At 61.1% G+C, this 18,535-nt stretch overlaps 2 protein-coding genes across 15 annotated transcripts in view; both read right to left on the bottom strand.

Moving 5' to 3' along the window:
- DNMT3A (DNA methyltransferase 3 alpha) overlaps nucleotides 1–8,712 on the bottom strand; it is a 35,031-nt gene extending 26,319 nt beyond the window's left edge. The window contains exons 1-2 of the mRNA XM_051615671.1: nucleotides 8,448–8,712; nucleotides 2,521–2,693 (exon numbers count right to left, since the gene is read on the bottom strand). Of these exons, the coding sequence (XP_051471631.1) occupies nucleotides 2,521–2,589 (69 nt within the window). The 5' untranslated portion in view covers nucleotides 2,590–2,693; nucleotides 8,448–8,712. The remainder of the gene's footprint in view (nucleotides 1–2,520; nucleotides 2,694–8,447) is intronic.
- Nucleotides 8,713–13,403: 4,691 nt separating this feature from the next.
- The window catches only part of DTNB (dystrobrevin beta), a 201,871-nt gene continuing 196,739 nt past the window's right edge, over nucleotides 13,404–18,535 (bottom strand). For 13 of the 14 annotated variants that reach the window (XM_051615682.1, XM_051615678.1, XM_051615683.1 and 10 more), the window contains 2 exons: nucleotides 16,362–16,395; nucleotides 13,404–13,653 (listed from right to left, as the gene is read on the bottom strand). In XM_051615682.1, coding sequence (XP_051471642.1) covers nucleotides 16,391–16,395 — 5 coding nt within the window. In that variant the 3' untranslated portion in view covers nucleotides 13,404–13,653; nucleotides 16,362–16,390. Of the gene's footprint in view, nucleotides 14,296–16,361; nucleotides 16,396–18,535 lie in introns of all 14 variants that reach the window. The other variant, XM_051615673.1, reaches the window with a different exon arrangement.

The raw sequence follows: 18,535 nt of genomic DNA on the forward strand, positions 1-18,535 counted from the left end.
AGCACTGCCAGGGATGGGGCAGCCACAGCTGCTCTGGGCAACCCAGGCCAGTGTCTCACCACCCTCACAGCAAAGAATTTCTTCCAAGGATCTCATCTCAATCTCCCCTCTTGCAGCTTGAAACCATTCCCCTCATCCCATCACTCCCTGCCCTTCCCCCACTTTCCTGTAGCCCCTTCAGGTCCTGGAAGGTGCTCTAAGGTGTCCTCAGAGCCTTCTCTTCTCCAGGCTGAACAACCCCAACTCTCAGCCTGTCTCCAGAGCAGAGCTGCTCCAGCCCTCACAACATCTCTGTGGCCTCCTCTGGACTCGCTCCAACAGCTCCATGTCCTTCTTGTGTTGGGGACCCCAGAGCTGGACCCAGCACTTCAGGGGGGTCTCACCAGAGCAGAGCAGAGGAAGACCATTCCCTCTCTGGCCCTGCTGGTCACACTGGTGTGGCCCTTGCACCACCTCTGTGGCCTCCTCTGGACTTGCTCCAGCACTCCTAGCCCCTCTCCTCATGCTGCTCCATCCATCTTGGACTGATGCTGGGAATTGCCCCCACCCATTTGCAGGATCTGGCTCTTGGCCGTGTTGAGCCTCACAAGGTTCTCATGGTCCTACCTTTCCAGCCTGTCCAGGTCCCTCGGGATGGTCCATCACCCCACACAGCTCAAACCTGCCAAGGTGGCACCGATGCCACCCCCCATGTCACCGACAGATGCCAAAAATACTGGTCACAGCACTGACCCCTGAGGAACATCTCTCATCACTGGGGGGTGCAGTGATGGGGGTGGGGGATGCAGGGATGGGGGAATCAGGGATGCAGGGATGGGGGATGCAGGGACAGGGGAAGCAGGGATGCAGAGGTGCAGGGATGTAGGGATGGGGGGGATGCAGGGAGGAGATGCAGGGATGGAGGATGCATGGATTCAGGGATGGGGGATATGGGACATAGGGGTGGGGGATGCAGGGGTTCAGGGATGTGGTGTGCAGGGATGTGGTATGCAGGGATGTGGTGTGCAGGGATGGGGGGTGCAGGCCCTGGTGTGACTGATGGCAGGGACACACACACACTCTCCCCAGCCTGGGGGTACTGGTGCTGAAGGCCCTCCTGGTGCATCCCCCACTCCTCTCCTGCTGGGGCTGCAGGCCCTTGCTGCCAGCAGCCCCCCTGGCATGTCTGCCCCTGTGCTGTGTCCTGTGCCCGCTTCCAGGCCCCAGTCCTCCAGGACACACCAGGAGTGGCACCAACTACACCTGCCGGGCTCTGGGCAGCAGGGAATTGGGTTGGAGGGCGAGGGGGGGAGAACCCCTGGCACGGGGCTTGGAGCTTGGCAGTGCCAGGCTGATGCCAAGGGCACGCATAGTGATACCCATGGTGTGTCCAACAGCATGTCCCATGGTGTGACCCCCAGTGTAACCCCCAGTGTGACCCATGGGAATGGCACCTTCGGTGTCTCCTTGGCCATGGTGACCTCAATGGGAGTTGGCGCTGTGTCCCTATGGGTGACACCAGGACTCGCCCACGTGTGTCACTGGCCCTGTGCTGTCTCTGCCGGGGTGACCTGGGCTGCCCCCTGTGCCATGGCCCTGAGCCCTGGCTCTGCTGTGCGCCTCCAGGACTGCACCGCAGCTTCCCAGGGGACACAGGTGTAGGTGGCAGGGATGGCTGGAGGATGGGTGGCACCTGCGTGGCCACCACAGCACAGCCAGCCTGGCGGGGACAGGGGTGACCCCGACCCTGTGGGACAGCGTCCAGCTGCCACCAGCCCCTGGCTCCACACCAGGCCCTGCACCAGGACGCCGGCACAGCGATGCCTTTGCTGGCACCAGCACCAAGCCCCCCAGCCACACGGGAGGCTCCCCCAAAACCCCAGCACCACACACGGGGACCCCCAAGCACACACCGGACCTCCACAGGGGGGAGCTGAAGGCACCGTGGCTCCAGACTGGTGTCAGTAACGCCGGGGGACACTCCTGGATGCATCAGAACACTTGCCCACCCCCGCCTCCGCCACCACCACCCTAGAGCCAGGGTACCCCCAGCTATGGGGCTAACTCTCCAGACCGCGGGGCTGCCCCCCTGCCGTGGGGCTGTCCCCTAGCCCTGTATTTGCCGCAGCCCCGTGTCCCCACAGCCGGGAGGTGACAGCAGGTCTCGGCTCCCCCGCACCAGGAATAGTCAAATCCCTACTAATCCCAACCAGGCACCGCGCTCCCCACCGCGCCGCAGCAGGGGGGGGGGAAGAATGGAGCAGGGCCGCCCCCGGTCACCCTGCACCCCCATTTATTTCCAGCACGTTTGCCAGCCTAGAGCCAGACTCCCGGAACCCCCCACCCCAGCCCCGATGGAGCCCTGAGGACCCCCATCCCTGGCAGTCCCGATGGAGCAATGGGGATATAGCGTGGGGGGGGGTGCCATCCCTCCCATCCCCCCGGCAGGCCAAATGGAGCAATGGGGACAGCACCGGGATTGTCGTTCCCTCCCTCCCCGCAGCCCCCCCGCCCCCGTGCCGATGGCCGGCCCCTCCCTACCTTGGGGGTGTCGAGCCCCTCACGGTCCGGCGCGGGGCTGCTGGCGTCGAGGGTCCCGCTGGACGGCATGGCGGGGGGGGGAGGCACCCGAGCGGAGCCCACCGGCTCTCGGCACCCAGGGGGGATCCCGCGGCCGTCGCCCACCGCCAGCCCCTGCCTGGATCCTCCTGCCCCTGCGGGATGAGGAGAGGGTAGGGGTGAGGGGGGGACACACACCGGCTTGGCCGCCCTCCGCCCCCCGCCCCGACAATGATTAACGCGCCAGAACCTTGACTCCATGGGGCTGGGCTGCCCCACCGTGCCCCGCGGCCGAGCCCCCCCTCCCCCGGAAAGAGGTGGGGAGTGGGCTGCAGGTGTGGGGTTCAGATGTGGGGTGTGGGGTGCATGGTTTGGGGTGTGGAGTGTGGGGTACAAGGTGTGCGGCATGCAGTGCACAGAGTGGGGTGCAGGACGCAGGTTGTGGGGTGCAGGGTGCATGATGCAGTGTGGGGCACACGGCACAGGATGCAGGGCAGAGGGCGGGAGGTGCAGTTTTGGGGTGCAGAGCACAGGGTGCAGGGTGCATGATGTGGGGTGCACAGCACAGGGTTTGGGGTGTGGTTTTGGGGTGTGAGGGTGCAGTCTCGGGGTGCAGGTGCAGGCTGCAGGATGTGGGGTGTAGGGCACAGGGTTCGGGGTGCAGGAGCAGTTTGAGATGCAGGGTTCAGGGGGTGTGGGTGCAGGTGCACTTATGGGTGCATATGCAGTTTGGAGGTGCAGGGTTTGGGGTGCAGGGTTTCAGGAGCAGGTGCAGCTTGGGGTGCAGGTGTGGGGTGTAGGTGCAGTTTGGGGATGCAGGTATGGTTTGGGTGTGCAGAGTATGGGGTGCAGTTTGGGGTGCAGGTAGGTTTGGGGGTGCAGGGTTTGGGGGGCACAACTGGGTTTGGGGGTGCAGGGTTTGAGGTGCGGGTGGGTTTGGGGGTGCGGGCGGGGGGTGCAGCCCGCCCCGCACCTGTTGCTATGGCGACCCCGCACCCCCCCGGCCGCTCGGCTCGGCTCCGCTCCGCCTTTGGCACCGGAGCTGCGGCTGTTCTAGAGCCTTCCACGGCCCGCGCGCACGGGCGGGGGGCGCCGGGGGGCGGGGGGGGGCTCGGCCGGGGGGCGGCAGGGGGGCACAGGAGGGAGGGAGGGCCGTGGGCGGGGGGGCCGCCAACGCCAAACCGACATGGCCCTCGCCCCCCGGCTACCCACAGCAGGGGGGGGGCTGTTTGGGGGGTGGGAGGCAGTGGGGGACTCTTTGCAATGGGGGGGCTGTCTGGGAGGCGGGGATCGGGGGTACCACCGCAGCAGCTCAGCTGCAGGCTCGCCCCCTCGCCCCCCGAGGCTGGGATGCTGGAAGGTGGGTGGGAGCTTGAGGCACCCCCGGGGCTGGGGGTGTTGGGGGGGTGGGTGGGAGCTCGGCCCCCCTGCCTGGCCCCTCTCGCAAGCAGAGGGGGGGGGAAGGGGGGGGCGTGGGATGGGGGTGCAAGCTGTGGGCGCAGGATGGGACCTGGGGTGCAGAATGGGGGTGCTGGCTGCCGGCTGTTCCCCCCAAACCCCCTCCCAGCCGGTCGCAGCCAGTGAAGGGCTCCCCCATCCCTCCTTCACCCGTGGGAGTCCTCGGGGGTGTCCCCGTCCCTGCACATCCCCCTCCCCGCCCTCATGCAGACCTTCTCGCCCCCGGCCCGGCAAGCTCGGCCCCCGCCGCTGCCCCCCGCCAGCACCGCGGAGCCTCTGGGCGCGGGTCAAGCACCCACCACGCCTGGCACAACCCCCGCGCCGAGGGCACCCACCGGGCACCGCAGCACACGGCACGGCACGGCAACCGGCACGGCACCCTGTTCGGCACAGCATGCCGTTTGGCACGGCACGGCATCCATGTCCCTCCCTCCAGCTGCCCCCCCCAGGGGTGCTGCCGGTGGTCCCGGTGCCCTCAGCAGTACCCCCGGCCCTGCCCGTGCCCCCCACAATCCCCAGCCCCGGCTGCAGGCACGGGAGGACACATGCCACCGGGGAGCGCCCATGGACACTCTGGCACTGCCGTGGCATGGGGGGGGGCAAAGGCCCTGGGGGTGCTGGCGTCCCCCCCCGGCAGCCCTAAAAAATGGCTCGGCCAGTTCCCGCACCCCGGGGTCCCTCCGGCATCGCCGGTGCCCAGGGAGGAGCGGGCGGCAACGATCCGGCCCCGCCAAAGGGTCCGGGGCGGGGGGGCGGCTTGGATCCGCTTCCAGCAAAACACGGTCACCAAAATGCTCTAAAAATAGTTGGGCTGCGCATATCCCGCCCCCCCCCCGCCCCCCCCTCCCGCGGCGGCCCCGGCCCCCGCCCAACACAGACAGGGGGACACCGGCGGCACCAGTGCCCCCCTGCTGCCCCCCAGCCCCACCGTCGGGTAAGAGTGGTCCCGGTAATGCCGCGGCACCGTCCCCGCTTCACCGCGCTCTTACCGGGCCCCGCGATTGGGTAGGATGGGGATGACCGGGCGGGGGTCCGCAGTGCCGTCCCCCCACCTCAGGCCACTGAACCCCTCCTCCGGGGCATCCCCTTTTCGGTGGGGCGGGGGGGACGGACACGAGCCCCTGGTCTGGTGAAGCCGAAGCGCCGGGGAGGGATTCGTCGCCTTCCCCCCGGATTCCCTATTTAACGGCTGGAGCCGGGGGGGAACCGGCAGCACCGGGGCGAGTCACGCCGGCAGAGGCGTTTCGGTGGAGGTTTGGGGTTTTTTTTTTTTTGGTGGTGGTTTTTTTTTTGTGTGTGTTTTGTTTTTTTTTAACCTGCGTCGGGGTGGATGAGACACGGTGGCGTTGGAATTAAAAAAAATAAAGTAAACCCACCCGAAAACCCGCCTTTTTTTTATATCTATATTTTTATCTTTTTCTTTAATTTTTTTTTTTTTGGGGGGGGATATCTTGCTGTTGCCGCAGAAAAAACCTAAACGGCCATTTTAGGTGAGGGCAAGCGGGGTCCCCGCCAGCCCCCTGTGACGGTGGTGGGGGATGGCTTCACCGCAGTCCCCCCCCCCCCACACGTCCTGTCCTAAGGTGACCCGTGGTGACATCCCCAAGGTTTGGATGGGGTCCCTCGTGTGTCCCCAACGCTGAAGGCGCTGGGAATGCACGAGGGACCCCGTCCAAACGCCTCCCTGGTGACAAGTGCCGCAGCGTATTATTATTATTGTTGTCACTTTGAGTCACCGCCACCCCCGGGTAGCTGTGCTCCTCCTCCTCCTCCTCCTCCTCCTCCTTCCCGGTGCCGGGGAAGTAGAAGTTCAGGATTGACTCAGAGGGGACAGGACCCACGGCTGTGAGTCAACCCCTGCCCCCCACGGTGTGGGGGGCAACTGGGAATGGGGTCCCCCCCCTTCAACTGAGGTGGTTGTCACTGGAGTGTTGACCTCGTCACCTGTAATTATAATTTAGGAGGATATTTGGCCACGCCGGTGGGTGCTGGCCTCATCGTGTCCTCACAGGGGGCTTCTGGGGGGTCGAGGTGCTGGTGTGGCACCCCAGGGAAAGATGGACACTGCTCATCTACACCAAAACCAAACCGAAATGCCCCAAATTGAGGCAGATCCTGCAAAGCTTGGGCTGGTGGAAGACGAACTCCCTCCCAGGCATGGGGACACAGTGACGTTTTGCCAGCGTGAAGCCGACAGTGCTGCTGGAAGAGCTGTGGTGGAGCTGGGAATGCCTGGGCCAGGAGCTTGACATGCTCAGATTATCGGGGAGGGGGGAAAATCCGTCCCAAGGGATGATGCGATTAGGGTGAGAAGTGCCCTGGCACCACTGAAAGCCTCCAGCTAGGGGGGAAAACAGTGCCAGGGCAATTCCAACAGGGAATCAGGTCTGTGCTTTGAACTAGGAAGGGCGGTTAACCGCGGGAACGGGCCCAACTAGTGCTGGTGCTGGCATATTCTTGCTCGTGCTGAGCCCGGCAGTGGCTTGGCCTGGTGCCCCTGGGTGGCAAATCCCGTGGTGAGCCCCTCGGTGGCACCAGTGGGTGCTGGGGTAGGATTAAACCACCCAAGCCAACCCCAGAGGGTGCTGGAGCACACCACAGAGCCACCCTTCGCCAAACCGCACAAAACGCTGCCGGCGTCTCTCGTGGAGACACGTGTGCGCGTGGCACACGCATGCCATCACCCCAGGGCACACGTGTGTGCCACCGCCCCGGGCACACATGGCGTGCTGGCAGTTTGACCCAGCAAGCCCACGCGCCTTCCCTTCGCTGGCGTGTCGCCGGCACAACCATGGCACCGCCAGCCCGGCACCAGCAGAGCCGGTGGGAAGGTGTCGAGTGGATGTGCTGTCCTAACGAACATCCGAAAAATACCTGAGAATACCAACACTTAAAGGTCCCCGAACAGCCACCCTGGCGCGGTGTGGCACGGCATGGCACGGCATGGCACGGCTTGGCCTGGCACGGCACAGCGGGAACGAAGGAGTGACCACCACCGGATTCAAGGCACTGGCGTTGCTGGTGGCAGCTCGGGGGTCACGAAGGCAACCAGGGAACCGGCTGTGCCCTGGCCTCGTCAACCAGCACCACCAGCATCCATCCCGTGCCTCATTCCCGTGCCACGGAAAGCGGCTTCCCGCGAGGAAGTTTGGAGCTGACTCAGCACCAAAAGGCTGATGCGGGCGCGGGAGCTGCTGGGAGCAGCCGCCGGCCACCACCACATCCCCGCAGAGGCTTCCGGGGGGTTTCGGTGGTCCCGGAGGCTCTCCGGTGTCCCCCGGCGGGCTGGTGGGGGGGGGAAGGCTCGGTACCAGCGGACGCCGGGTGGTTTGGTGCCGAACCCCCCGGGCTCAGTGCGGCAGGGCCAGGGCGCCCAGCGCCAACCCCGGCGGTGACACCGGCCGACGTCACACAAAGGGAAGAAATAAAGAGGAAACTGAGCAAAGAGGAAAAATGTCATTTGCCGGCGGGGGCGCGCAGCAGAGCACCCAAAAAGCGGGGCGGGGGGGGGAGGCAAAAGCGCCGGGGAGGGGGGCAGCGAGTGCGCCGGTAGAGCCCTGCCAGGCCTCAGCCCCCGCCCTCCCCTCCCCAACTTCCCACGGGGTTTGGGGGGGTGGGGAGGGGTTTTGGTGCAAAAAATAAAAGTTTCCGCAGGCACCAGCCAGCCCGACCCCCCCCCCCCCTCCCCGCCACCTCCCCGGGTAACTCTGCTGCTGCCCGGGGGAGGGCAGCGGGGGGCCGGGAACTGCGGGCACCCCCGCGGGGGGGCTCGGCCCGGGGGTCCCGGTGCCAGGCGATGGGGGGGCTGGGGGGGGGGGACACACACATGGCGGTGACACCCCGCAGCGGGGCCGGGGCCCCTCGCTGCCCTTCAGCCGCCCGACGCGGCGCTCAAGGACACGGCGGCTCCACGGGGGCCGGGCCCCGCCGACCCCCCCCCCCCGGCCCCGCCGTCCCCCTCCGTCCGCCGAGCGGGGCCGGGCCGGGCCGGCAGCGGGGGCAGCCGCGGCGGGGCGGGGGGGGCGGCGGGCCCGGCCCGGCGGGTGGCGGCCCGGCCGCTGCCATGTTTTCCTGCTCGGTGCTGCTCCCCCCCGGCCCCGCCGCGACGTCCCCGGCCCAGTTTGTGGTGGGGGACGAACGGACGGACAGACGGACACCGGGGCGGGGGGCGCGGGCCGGACCGAACCGAACCGAGCGGAGCCGAACCGAGCCGAACAGTGCCGAACCGAAACGAGTGGTGCCGGACCGAGCCGAGTGCGTTCCGAGCCCAGCCGAGCGGTGCCGAACCGAGCCGGGTGGTTCCGAGCCCAGCGGAGCGGTTCCAAGCCCAGCCGAGCGGTTCCGAGCCCGGCCGAAGCGCCGGGATAGCGGGGCGGGGGGGAGGGGGGGGGATGCCCCATCCCGGGGGTCGGCGGGTCCCGGCCGTGTCCGCGCCGCAGCGGGGCCGTTACCTGTGGCCGGTGCGGGCCCGGCGCTCCGTGCCGAGCCGTGCCGAGCCGCCGCCGCCGCCGCCGCTGCGCTGCCCGGCCAGGCCTCCTCCCGCAGCGCCGCCGCCTCCACTGCAGCACCGAGCCGCGCCGCCCGCCTGCCCGCCCGCCGCGCGGTCCTAGCGCCCGCCGGGGCCTGCGCGGAGCGGGGCGGCACGGCACGGCACGGCACGGCACGGCGGGAGGGACCGCACCGGACCAGACAGCCGGGAGGGGATGGGACAGGAGGGGACGGGTGCAAGGGGACGGGACAGGATGGGATAACTGGGACGGAATGGGTTGGGACGGGACAGGATGGGATGGGACAGGATGGGATGGAACAACCGGGACGGGACAGCCGGGACAAGACAGATGGGACTGGACAGCCCGGACAGAACAGGACAGGACAACGGGGACGGAACAGGCCAGGGCAGCTGGGACAGGACAAGACAACCAGGATGGGATGGAAAGGACAGGTCAATCAGGATGGGACAGGACAGGAGAGGGAAACACGGCAGGAGGTTGGACTGGGCTGGGACAGTCCAGGCAGTGCCATGCTGTGCCAAGTGAAGCCAAGTCATGCCGTTCCATGCCAAGCCAGTCCAAGCCACTCTGTGCTAAGTGGTGCCAAGCCACACCATGCTGGACTAAGCCAAGCCAGTCTGGGTGATGTGGTGCCAAGCCAAGCCATGCTGAGCCAGGCCAGGCCACAGGGAGCCAACTCACCAGCCAAGCCGAGCTCTGCCATGTTGTGCTGGGCTAAATTGGGCTGTGCCAAGCTGTGCCAAGCCATGCTGAACTGTTCTGTGCTGTGGGGACCTTCCCTATGGTTTGCCCTCTGTGTTCTGCAGCACTTGGCCGTGGGGGGCCACCCCACAGTGTCCCGTGACAGTCCCCCACAGCAGGACCCACCCTGGGCCCTCCAGCAGTGCCCCCCATGGTGACCCCAGTGCCCCCACCCAGGGCAGGACTCTCTGCCCAGCCTGGGGCACCCCTGGCCTCTTCGCTTGCCCCATCCCCTCTCCCCACCCTTGTGCCAGCTGTGTCCCCCTGGTCCCCTCACCCACCAGGGCATGCCGGGCACTGCTGGGATGTCTCTGGGCAGCACAGCCAAAGTGCATGCCAAGTCCAGCACTGGTGGGGTGACCCTGAGGGGGGAGGGGTGGCAGGGCAGGGAAGACTGTCCCACGGAGCATCCCAACTGCCCGAGGGCCCTGGCTGGCATCCCCAAGCCCTGGCATCAGCACCGAGGTACAGGGCAGCACCTGGCCATGCTGTGCCACACTGCAGCTGGTCCCTTCCCAGCAGACACTCCAATGGCCCACTGTGCTGGAAGGCACCCAGTGCACATGGGGGCACTATAAAATAAGGCATTAATTAATAATAATTAATACTGTGTTGCCCTGACAGAATGGGGCAGCTTCCTTCACTCCCAGGAGAATCCCTTGAGCTGATCCTGGTGTTCCCAGCTGGGAAGGGGCAGGTGCCCACTGGCAAAGGGACTGCCTCCTTCTGCCCGTACCTTTGCTGGCAGCCCCAGCATCTGCATTTGGCTCCAGGTCACCATCCCATCCCATGGGGCCAACTCCATGTGGGTGTACCTGCATGCAGGTGTAGGTACACCTGCAGGTGGGTAGATCTGCCTGTAGATAAAGCCACGGGTGGGTCTGGCTCCATGTAGGATATACACCATTCCCTATCTGTTCCCATTGCTCCCAGTGCTGAGCTCCCAGGGTTTCCCCATCACTCCTGGTGTTATCCCAGTTTTGTTCCATTGCTCCTGGTGTTATTTCAATATTGTATCATCACTCCTGGCATTATATCCCACCTTCTCCCCACTGTTCCCAGTGTTATCCCCCACATTGTTCCCATTGCTCCTGGTGTCATGTCCTGTGCTATCCCCCTTGCTCCCAACATTATCCGTGTTGCTCCTGCCATTACCCACCCTGTTGCCCCATTGGTCCCAGTGTCACCTCCCTCCATGTTACCTGCCCTGTGCTGGGGGACAAGTGCTGGGAAGGACCTTCCCACCCCTCTGAGCTTCCCGTTTGACCCTGCTGTGGCAATGACACCTATGCCAGCCAGGTGCAGCATACTGGTGCCATATGCCAACACTCCATGGCCAGTGGGACCTAGGTGTGATGCCACTGTGGCCAGAGGGACCCAGGTGTGGTGCCAATATGGCCAGCATGACCCCAAAGGACACAGGTGTGATGCCACCAGGGCCAGAAGGACCCCTGTGTTGGAGCCATGGGGCCATTGCTGGCCTTGTCACCAGTACCTCCCCAGTTGGGGTCCCTGAGATCACTATGGGGCACATGAAGTCTCTGGGGTCTCCATGGGACACACAGGGTCCTTGGGGTATCTGTGGGGTAACTGGGGTCCTTGGAGTCTCATGGGGCACACAAGGTCCTTGGTGTCTCTGTGGGTTGTATGTGGTCCCTGAAGTCTTCATAGGGCATTTGGGGTCCCTGGGGTCACCACGGGGCACAGGAAGTCCTTGGGGTCCCTGGGATTTCCGTGGGGCTGATCCCATCTGCTGCCCCACACTGAACAGGAGCTGATCCCTCTCCTGGGAGTGATTGGATTTAATTGCTGTGCTAATGAGGTGTGAAAATCTCCTCACCCAGGAATGAACAGACCGGACAGGGACACAGGTACCACTGGACAGGATCCTGCCTGCAGCCTGCCCAACCCAGCACCCACGTCTGGGTGGGTCCCCTGGGCATCACCCAGGGACCAGACCACCCTGGGATGTGGATCAGAAGTCCTCAGAAGGGATGGGTATCAGACGCCCCCCAGGGATGTGGGATGGGGATCAGAGCCCCCCAGGGATGTGGTCAGGGCTCTCCGTGGGTGTCTTGCTCCTGCTTCAGCCTGGCTCCAGGGTTGGAGGATCCCGAAGCCACCCCTGGGCTGGATGCAGCCGGATCTCCCTCCCAGCTCTCAGAGCCCCCCTGGCTCTGGGAAGGCTCTGTGTCTTTCCCACCAAGGCTCCTAATCCCTGCCCAGGGAGCGGTGCCAGCTGGGGCCGGGAGCAGGGGGATCAATCTGTCCCCAGATTCCTGGGGCTCAGGTTTCCCGCTGGGTGTGGAGCCGGCTCTGGCTTGGCAGGGGGTTGGGGGAGCTGGTGGGGTCCCTTGGCCGGGAGTGCAGGAGAGTCTGGGTCCAGTGGTGGGAGCTGGGAATCCCAGTGAGAGCTGGGTATCCTGGTGGGAGGTGGATATCCCAGTGTGAGCCAGGCATTGCAGTGGGAGCTGGGCATCCTGGTTGGAGAGGGCAATTCCAGTGGGAGCTGGGCATTGTGGTGGGAGCTGGGCATTGTGGTGGGAGCTGAGCATTGTGGTGGGAGATGGACATCCTGATGGGAGCTGGGAATCCTGGTGGGAGCTGGGCATCCCAGTGAGAGAGCTGGTGCTGAGCCACTGCTGACCCAGCACCTGCTTCTCCCACCCCGGAGCATCCTGCCTTCCAGCACCGCCAGATGTGCTGGGCAGTTTTGAGGGGTGGGAACATCTGGCAGGGTGGGGGCTGGGGGCCGGCCCTGTGCTGATGGCCCCGGACACAGGCAGCTCTGTCCCCTCCCAGGACCTACAGCTGTGACTAATCCGAGGGATCCCAGCCCACAGCACTGCGGCAGCTGCTTCCCAGCACTCACTGCCCATTAATACCATTTTGGGTTTGTTTTTTTAAATTTCCCTCCCCCCCCAAAGTTTTCCACTTTTTGCATCTGGTGACCTCTCATGGGGACCAGGTGGGTTTATTTAATGTTTGGCAGGTGACAGGACATGGGTCCCAGTTGACAGGTTTCTGTCAGAGATGTTCTCCACTGTTAGGGCACTGGCCAACCCCCAGGGATGCTTTGGCACCCACCACAGCCAAGCTGAGCCAGGAATCAGGAATGACAGGAAGGCTCGTGAGGGTCCCAGAGCCCCCTAACCACTGCCAGGAACACAGCCAGGGCTTGGGAACATGGCTAAGGGTGGCATGAGTGGCCAAAGCTACCATCTTCCTTTGACACATTTCCCTCCCCTGGCACTAACCCTGGTATGGCCCCACCAGCCCTAGGAACCTGGCAGGGCCCGGGATGTGGTGACACGGGAGCAGGACCCAGCCTGGGGGCACATTTCAAAGCCTGAACAGCTTCTCCCAGGGGATTACGGTGATTATCCCAAGGGCAAACCTGAGCCCAGGAGCAGGTTTCAGGTCACCATGAGTGTCATCGGTTTAATTGCCAATCTGGGCTCAAACCAGGACAATGAGCAACAGCAAGGGCTCAGCCTGGGGCAGCTGGACACTGGGCTCCACCCACTGGGTCTGGGGACTGCTGGTGGCCTCCTGAAATCATCCAGTCATCCAATCCCTGACTGGTTTGGGTTGTAAGAGACCTTAAAGATCACCTAGTCCCACCCCCTGCCATGGGCAGGGACACCTCCCGCTAGACCAGGTTGCTCCAAGCCCCATCCAGCCTGGCCTTTAGCACTGCCAGGGCAGAAGTTCAGCAAGGACCCTGAGGGTAGGGACCTCCAGCCCAAGCCCCCACAATTTGGTGATTTCTCTTAATTTTAAACCCAACTGAACTGGGCTCCTGAACATGCCTGTGGAGATGCTCATCTCAGCCTGGCAATGCTCCTCCCAGAATTCCCTGCTTGCAAAGGGGAATTTTTTAAGTCTGAAGAGCAGCAGAAGCAGGAAGGCTGGAGGCAGTGGCTCATGGCCCATGGTGATGTGTCCTGGGGTGACAAGTGACATCATATGTGATGGCGACCAGAGAGGGAGACAATGGGGTTGGAAGAAGGCAGGCTGGTGACAGCAGGACCCCCCATGTCACATGTGAGGGGACCTGGGGGGCTTCACACTCCTTTGTTAATGCACACTGAGGGGCAGGAGGGAATAAAAACCAATCCACACACAGAGCATCTTCTTTTTTCTCCTTTTTTTTTTTTTCTTTTTCTTTTTTCTCCCCATAAATTGGTGAGTTTGATGGGGCACTGCCTGATCCTCATTAGTAAACACGTGGAACGGGACATGCAATGACCTAAGAGGCAAGTGCTGGTGGGGACCATCCTCTCTGGGTGGTTGGGAGGAAGCCGCTCTCATCAGCAGGTGGTTGAGCTCGGCTGCAGTTGCAAGATGGTGGATGTGTCAGCTGGAACGTGTCTCTGCCTGAGGACGGGGTGAAACTTCACACCTGTGCCGTGGGAATCAGCCAATCACAGAGTCATCAAACGGCTTGGGTTGGAGGGACCTTAAAGAGCATCTAGTCCCAACTCCCTGCCATGGGCAGGGACACCTCCCATTACACCAGGTTGCTCCAAGCCCCATCCAACCGGGTCTTCAACACTGCCAGGGATGGGGCAGCCACAGCTGCTCTGGGCAACCTGGGCCAGTGTCTCACCACCCTCATGGCAAATTATTTCTTCTTAATGTCTCACCTAAATCTCCCCTCTTTCAGCTTAAATCTGTCACAGAAACACACAATGTGCCATCAGCATGAGCTTTGGAGACCCGCTCCTGCATGTTTGCAGAAGATGAGTCAAGCTCCTGCATTGGGACCTCCTGAATCTTCTGCTTGGGAACTGTGCATCCCTGGGGACATCCCCGGCAACTTTTGAGGGGACCAAGCTTCCAGCACCATCCCCTGTCCATGACCATAGAATGCCCTGCTGGGCTCAGAGCTCCTCACCTTGGACCTCAGACAACCCACGAAACAGAGGAAACCCGAGCTCCTGAGTAAATGACACCAGGACACCATGGTCCCAAGGTCCACACTTGACTTTGCAAGCCAAGGCGAGGCTGGTGCTGGCTGCTATTCCCCCAGAAGAGGCAAGATCTGTTAAGAGAAAGCCCTTGATGATGCTGCCCACTCCAGCCCCCTCCATCATCCGTGGGCAACCAGAGCCAAAGGGCAGCCAGAGCCACTGGTCCAGCTTGGCCTGTCCCTGCCACCAGCATGGTCTAGGAGGACCCATTCCATGTTCTACCAGCCCAAAGTGGAACGTGGGGAACTTGGAGATGAACCACCACAGGCTCAAGGATTATTTCTCTCTAACTGACGTGTCTGTTTTCGTGCTTTCTGCAGGATAAGGAGACCTGACAGGAGTTTCTTCATCTTGGATTTTCAACGCTGGTACTTGGTGGTGTTGTGGAGGCACTGCTGGGCTTCTGGGGCAACTGGGAGCTTCTCACCCCCAGATCAGCAGCTAAGGGGTGACCAGGCTGAAAGCCATCCTCTTCTCCAGAGCCACTTAAAGGCACATGAACAAAAAGCAGCTCTGCGCTGCCGGCCTCCTGGCTCATGGGATCGTTTCACTCCTTCTTGGATTACCAGATTGTTTCCCAGATGAGGCAGGACTTGAATTTCTAATGTAAAAGCCCATCAGTGAAACTCCTCCAGCCCCCAGGGGTTATCTCCACCCTGTGCTCGAATGGCAGGGCAGCAGAAAGAGCAACCCCCCCGCTTTTCCCCCTTTCTTTTTTTCCCCTCCTTTGCACATGACCTTTAGAGGGCAACTGTGGTGGTTTCATCATGCCAAGTTGTGTTTGAGATCTCTCAGAGCTTGTTCATGGGCTGGATCTGAGCTGGTAAGTTAAAAAGTTTTCTCCTTGTCTAGTTTCTACAACTAACCAACCTACAGCATGAGGGAAATGGTCCCAGAAAGAAGGTCACCTCCTGTGCTGCTCCCCAGCCTTCTCTGGCCAATGACGTGCATGTCCATGGGACAATTCTCTGCCAGGAGAAGCCTCCTCCTTCCCACCGGGAATGGAAAAAGGTGGGAATTGTGGCTGAGAAACACATCCAGACTATGGTAGTTGGGGAACCTGATCCCCTGCCCTCCTACAAGCTCTTCAGATCTCACCGAGCTCCTCCTGAGGCATTGTCACCACAGGTTCCCAGCTCTTGCCCTTCCCATCATCTCCTGCTCTCCAACCACCTGTTTGTCCACCTATCTGTTGTGCCTTGTTATAACTTAAAAGAGCAGGTTCTTGGAGGGCAGAGATAATATTTTTAGGACATCTGCACAGTGTCCATCACAATAGGGTCCCATTTCCTGGCTGAGGCCTCTCAGCACAGAGGAAATACCCATAAAAATACTTTCAGTCCTTAAAGGGCTTTCTAAGAAAGGTGGGGATGGACCTTTTGGCAGGACCTTTAAGGACAGGACAAGGGGTGATGGTTTTAAACTGAAAGAGGGGAGATTCAGACTAGAGAGAAGGGAAAAATTCTTTCCTATGAGGGTGGTGAGACACTGGCTCTGGTTGCCCAGAGGTGGGAGATGCCCCATCCCTGGAAACATTCCAGGTCAGGTTGGATGGGGCTTGGAGCAACCTGCTCTATCTGAAGATGTCCCTGCTCACTGCAGGGGGAATGGACTAGATGGCCTTTAAAGGTACCTTTCCACCCAAACCAGTCTGGGACTGGATGAAAACAGGAGGTACTTCTGTTCTCACTGCAGTTAATGATGTTTTCTCACCATCAGCAGCAGGAGCAAAACTGGGTCTTTACATGAAAAACTCAACATAGAACCACAGAATGGCTCAGGTTGGAAGGTACCTCCAAAGGCCATGTATTCAAACCACCAGCAGTGAGCAGGGACATCTTCAACTAGAGCAGGTCACTCAGAGTCCCATCCAACCCAACCTGGAATGGTTTCAGGGATGGGGCATCTCCCCCCTCTCTGGGCAACCAGAGCCAGTGTCTCACCACCCTCAGTGTAAACAATTCCTTCCTTAGATCTGGTTTCAATCTCCGCTCTTCCAGGTAAAAATGGTGCTTTGGGCAGGACTTGGGCAGGGGGAACTCTCCTCGCCTTGTACAGAAACAGGAGATGAAGGACCAGAGCAGGAGATGACCCAGGACTTGGTCCTGTGCTGCCAAATGAAGCCACCTGTCCTCACCTGAACAACGGTGCCATCCACAGCCGTCCTTAACCTGCAAGAGAGGGAAAAGGCACCTCTAGAAATAGGGAATTTTTACAAGAAATAAAATTCCTGCCTTCCCCACCCTGTGCTGCTCCAGTGGTGACTCCTCAGGACAGCAGAGAGCTTCCTGGGGAGGAATGGCAACTCCTAGGGGACACACAGCAGCTCCTCAAGGATGCACAGCAGGTAGAACAGTGCTTCCCGTCTCCCCAAATCCCAGAAATCCCAGGGATTGCCCAGCCCTCTCCTCAATCACAGCAGGGTCCTGCTCAGGACCTCCTCCTACCAGGTGTTTGGTATCTCCAGGAGTGGAGACCCCATGACCTATCTGGGCAACCTGTGCCAGAGTTGGACCAGCCACAGGGTGCAGAAGTGGTTTTGATGTTCATGGCAGAGTGTCCTCCTATGACAGATCCTATGCCTTGATCATTGCCATGGTCCTCCATGGACTCTCCCTGTCTGTCCATGTATCTCTTGGACTGGAGAGCCCAATGGAGGACACTGCATTCCTGGGGCGGCCTCACCAGTGCCAAGAAGAGAAGATGCCCTCTCCTCACTGGCAATGTTTTGCCAGCTCAGGAAACAATTCACCTTCATTGCACATTGCTGCCTCATGGTCAGCTTGGGGTCCACAAGCATCCCCAGGGTCTTCCCTGCGTGCAGGTGGCCTGAGGTTGTCCAAGGACTTTGCACTTCTCCTTGTTTAGCTGCAGGAGGTTCCTGCCAGCCTGTTTCTCCAGACTGTTGAGGTCCCTCAGGATACCAGCATGAGCCAGCTGCTCCTGCCAGCTTGGTGTCATCTGCAACCTCATTCTGAGGACAGACTCATTCCTGTCCTCCAGGAACAAGTGGCTGCACAGAATCCAGTTTCCATCAGTATACGCAGGTATATTTCAAATTATGGATTTTTGGTGACCAAATATTGTGGGATTTCCAGTCACACTCTTTCCTCCAGCAGGTTGACAGAGCAGGTGACAGCTCTTCAGTCCCTTCTCTGGTTGTTCTGGTGTTATAAAACTCAAATGGCCAAAGGGACCAGCTTAGGAAGAGTCTTGTTTGAGGTGACACTGCCATGGGGTTACCCCCTGGTCCCCAAAAGTAGTGTGTTGTCTTGGAGAAAGGCAGCAGGACCACAGTGAACAGTGACTGTGGGCCATGGGTCCCTGTGGGTAACTCGGGACAGAGAACCAGTGCATTTGTGATGCCCATGCACAACACAACCCACCCAAACTCAGAGACCCTGTCTGTGTTGGTGTTTGGAAGAACTCCCAAGGCTGCCACTTTTGATTGGTGACTCATTGACTTTTCTGCCAGATTTTTATCTCCCTGGGGTTGTGACATGGAGAAATCCTCTCCTCACTGGCAGGGATAATACTGACATTCTATGAGAAGGCTTTTGGCCCAGGTTCTGCTTTCAGTTTTATGTCCCCGCCCGGACTCCAAGCAGTGACAGAGCTGAGGTTGTCTCAGTCTATCCCTGCTTCCAGACGTTGTATTCCGACCCCTCCAAATCCCCCTTCCCCTATTTCCCAGGCAGATGACTGGGAGCATCTGGAAAAAAGCAGCAGGGTCATCTGCCAAGCATCTGAAATATTTAACTGAGGAGGAATGTTCCAGGGCAAGGAGAGCCCTGAGATTTTGGGCCGATGTGATTCTGCCTCAAAAATCCTTTTTTAGCTACAATCTCACTTTCTGTGCTTCTTCCCGTGAACTCACAACATCCAACAATGATGGACAAACCACCAGGAAGCGTTTCCAAGCACCTGAACTCTTTGCAGAGCAGAACAAATTAGGAAAACTCAAAGCTCTTGGGGTGGGAAACGAAACACGAGCACTGTCACCACAGCCTTGCCAGCGTGCGGCAGAAAAGGGACTCAGCGTTGGCTGGTGAGCTTTGGCTCCAGCTAGACAGGAAAGTTTGGGTCACTCAAACCTGTCCCAGTCTATTTGTAGTGTTTGGGTTAAAAGGTAGGAAGCATAAGCCAAGTGTTCCCTAAGCAAGGTCCCTCCTGAAGAGGGCTGGGGAGGGGCTTGTTCCTTTGCTGGCAGAGTGCAGTGTGAGGAACCTGCAGACCCCTCCATGGCAGGAGGAGCCATCTCCTGCAGACCCCTTCAACTCAATCCTACACTGCATGCTTGTTGGCACATCT

This window comes from Apus apus, chromosome 3, assembly GCF_020740795.1.
Source record: "Apus apus isolate bApuApu2 chromosome 3, bApuApu2.pri.cur, whole genome shotgun sequence".
Classification (NCBI taxonomy): domain Eukaryota; kingdom Metazoa; phylum Chordata; class Aves; order Apodiformes; family Apodidae; genus Apus; species Apus apus.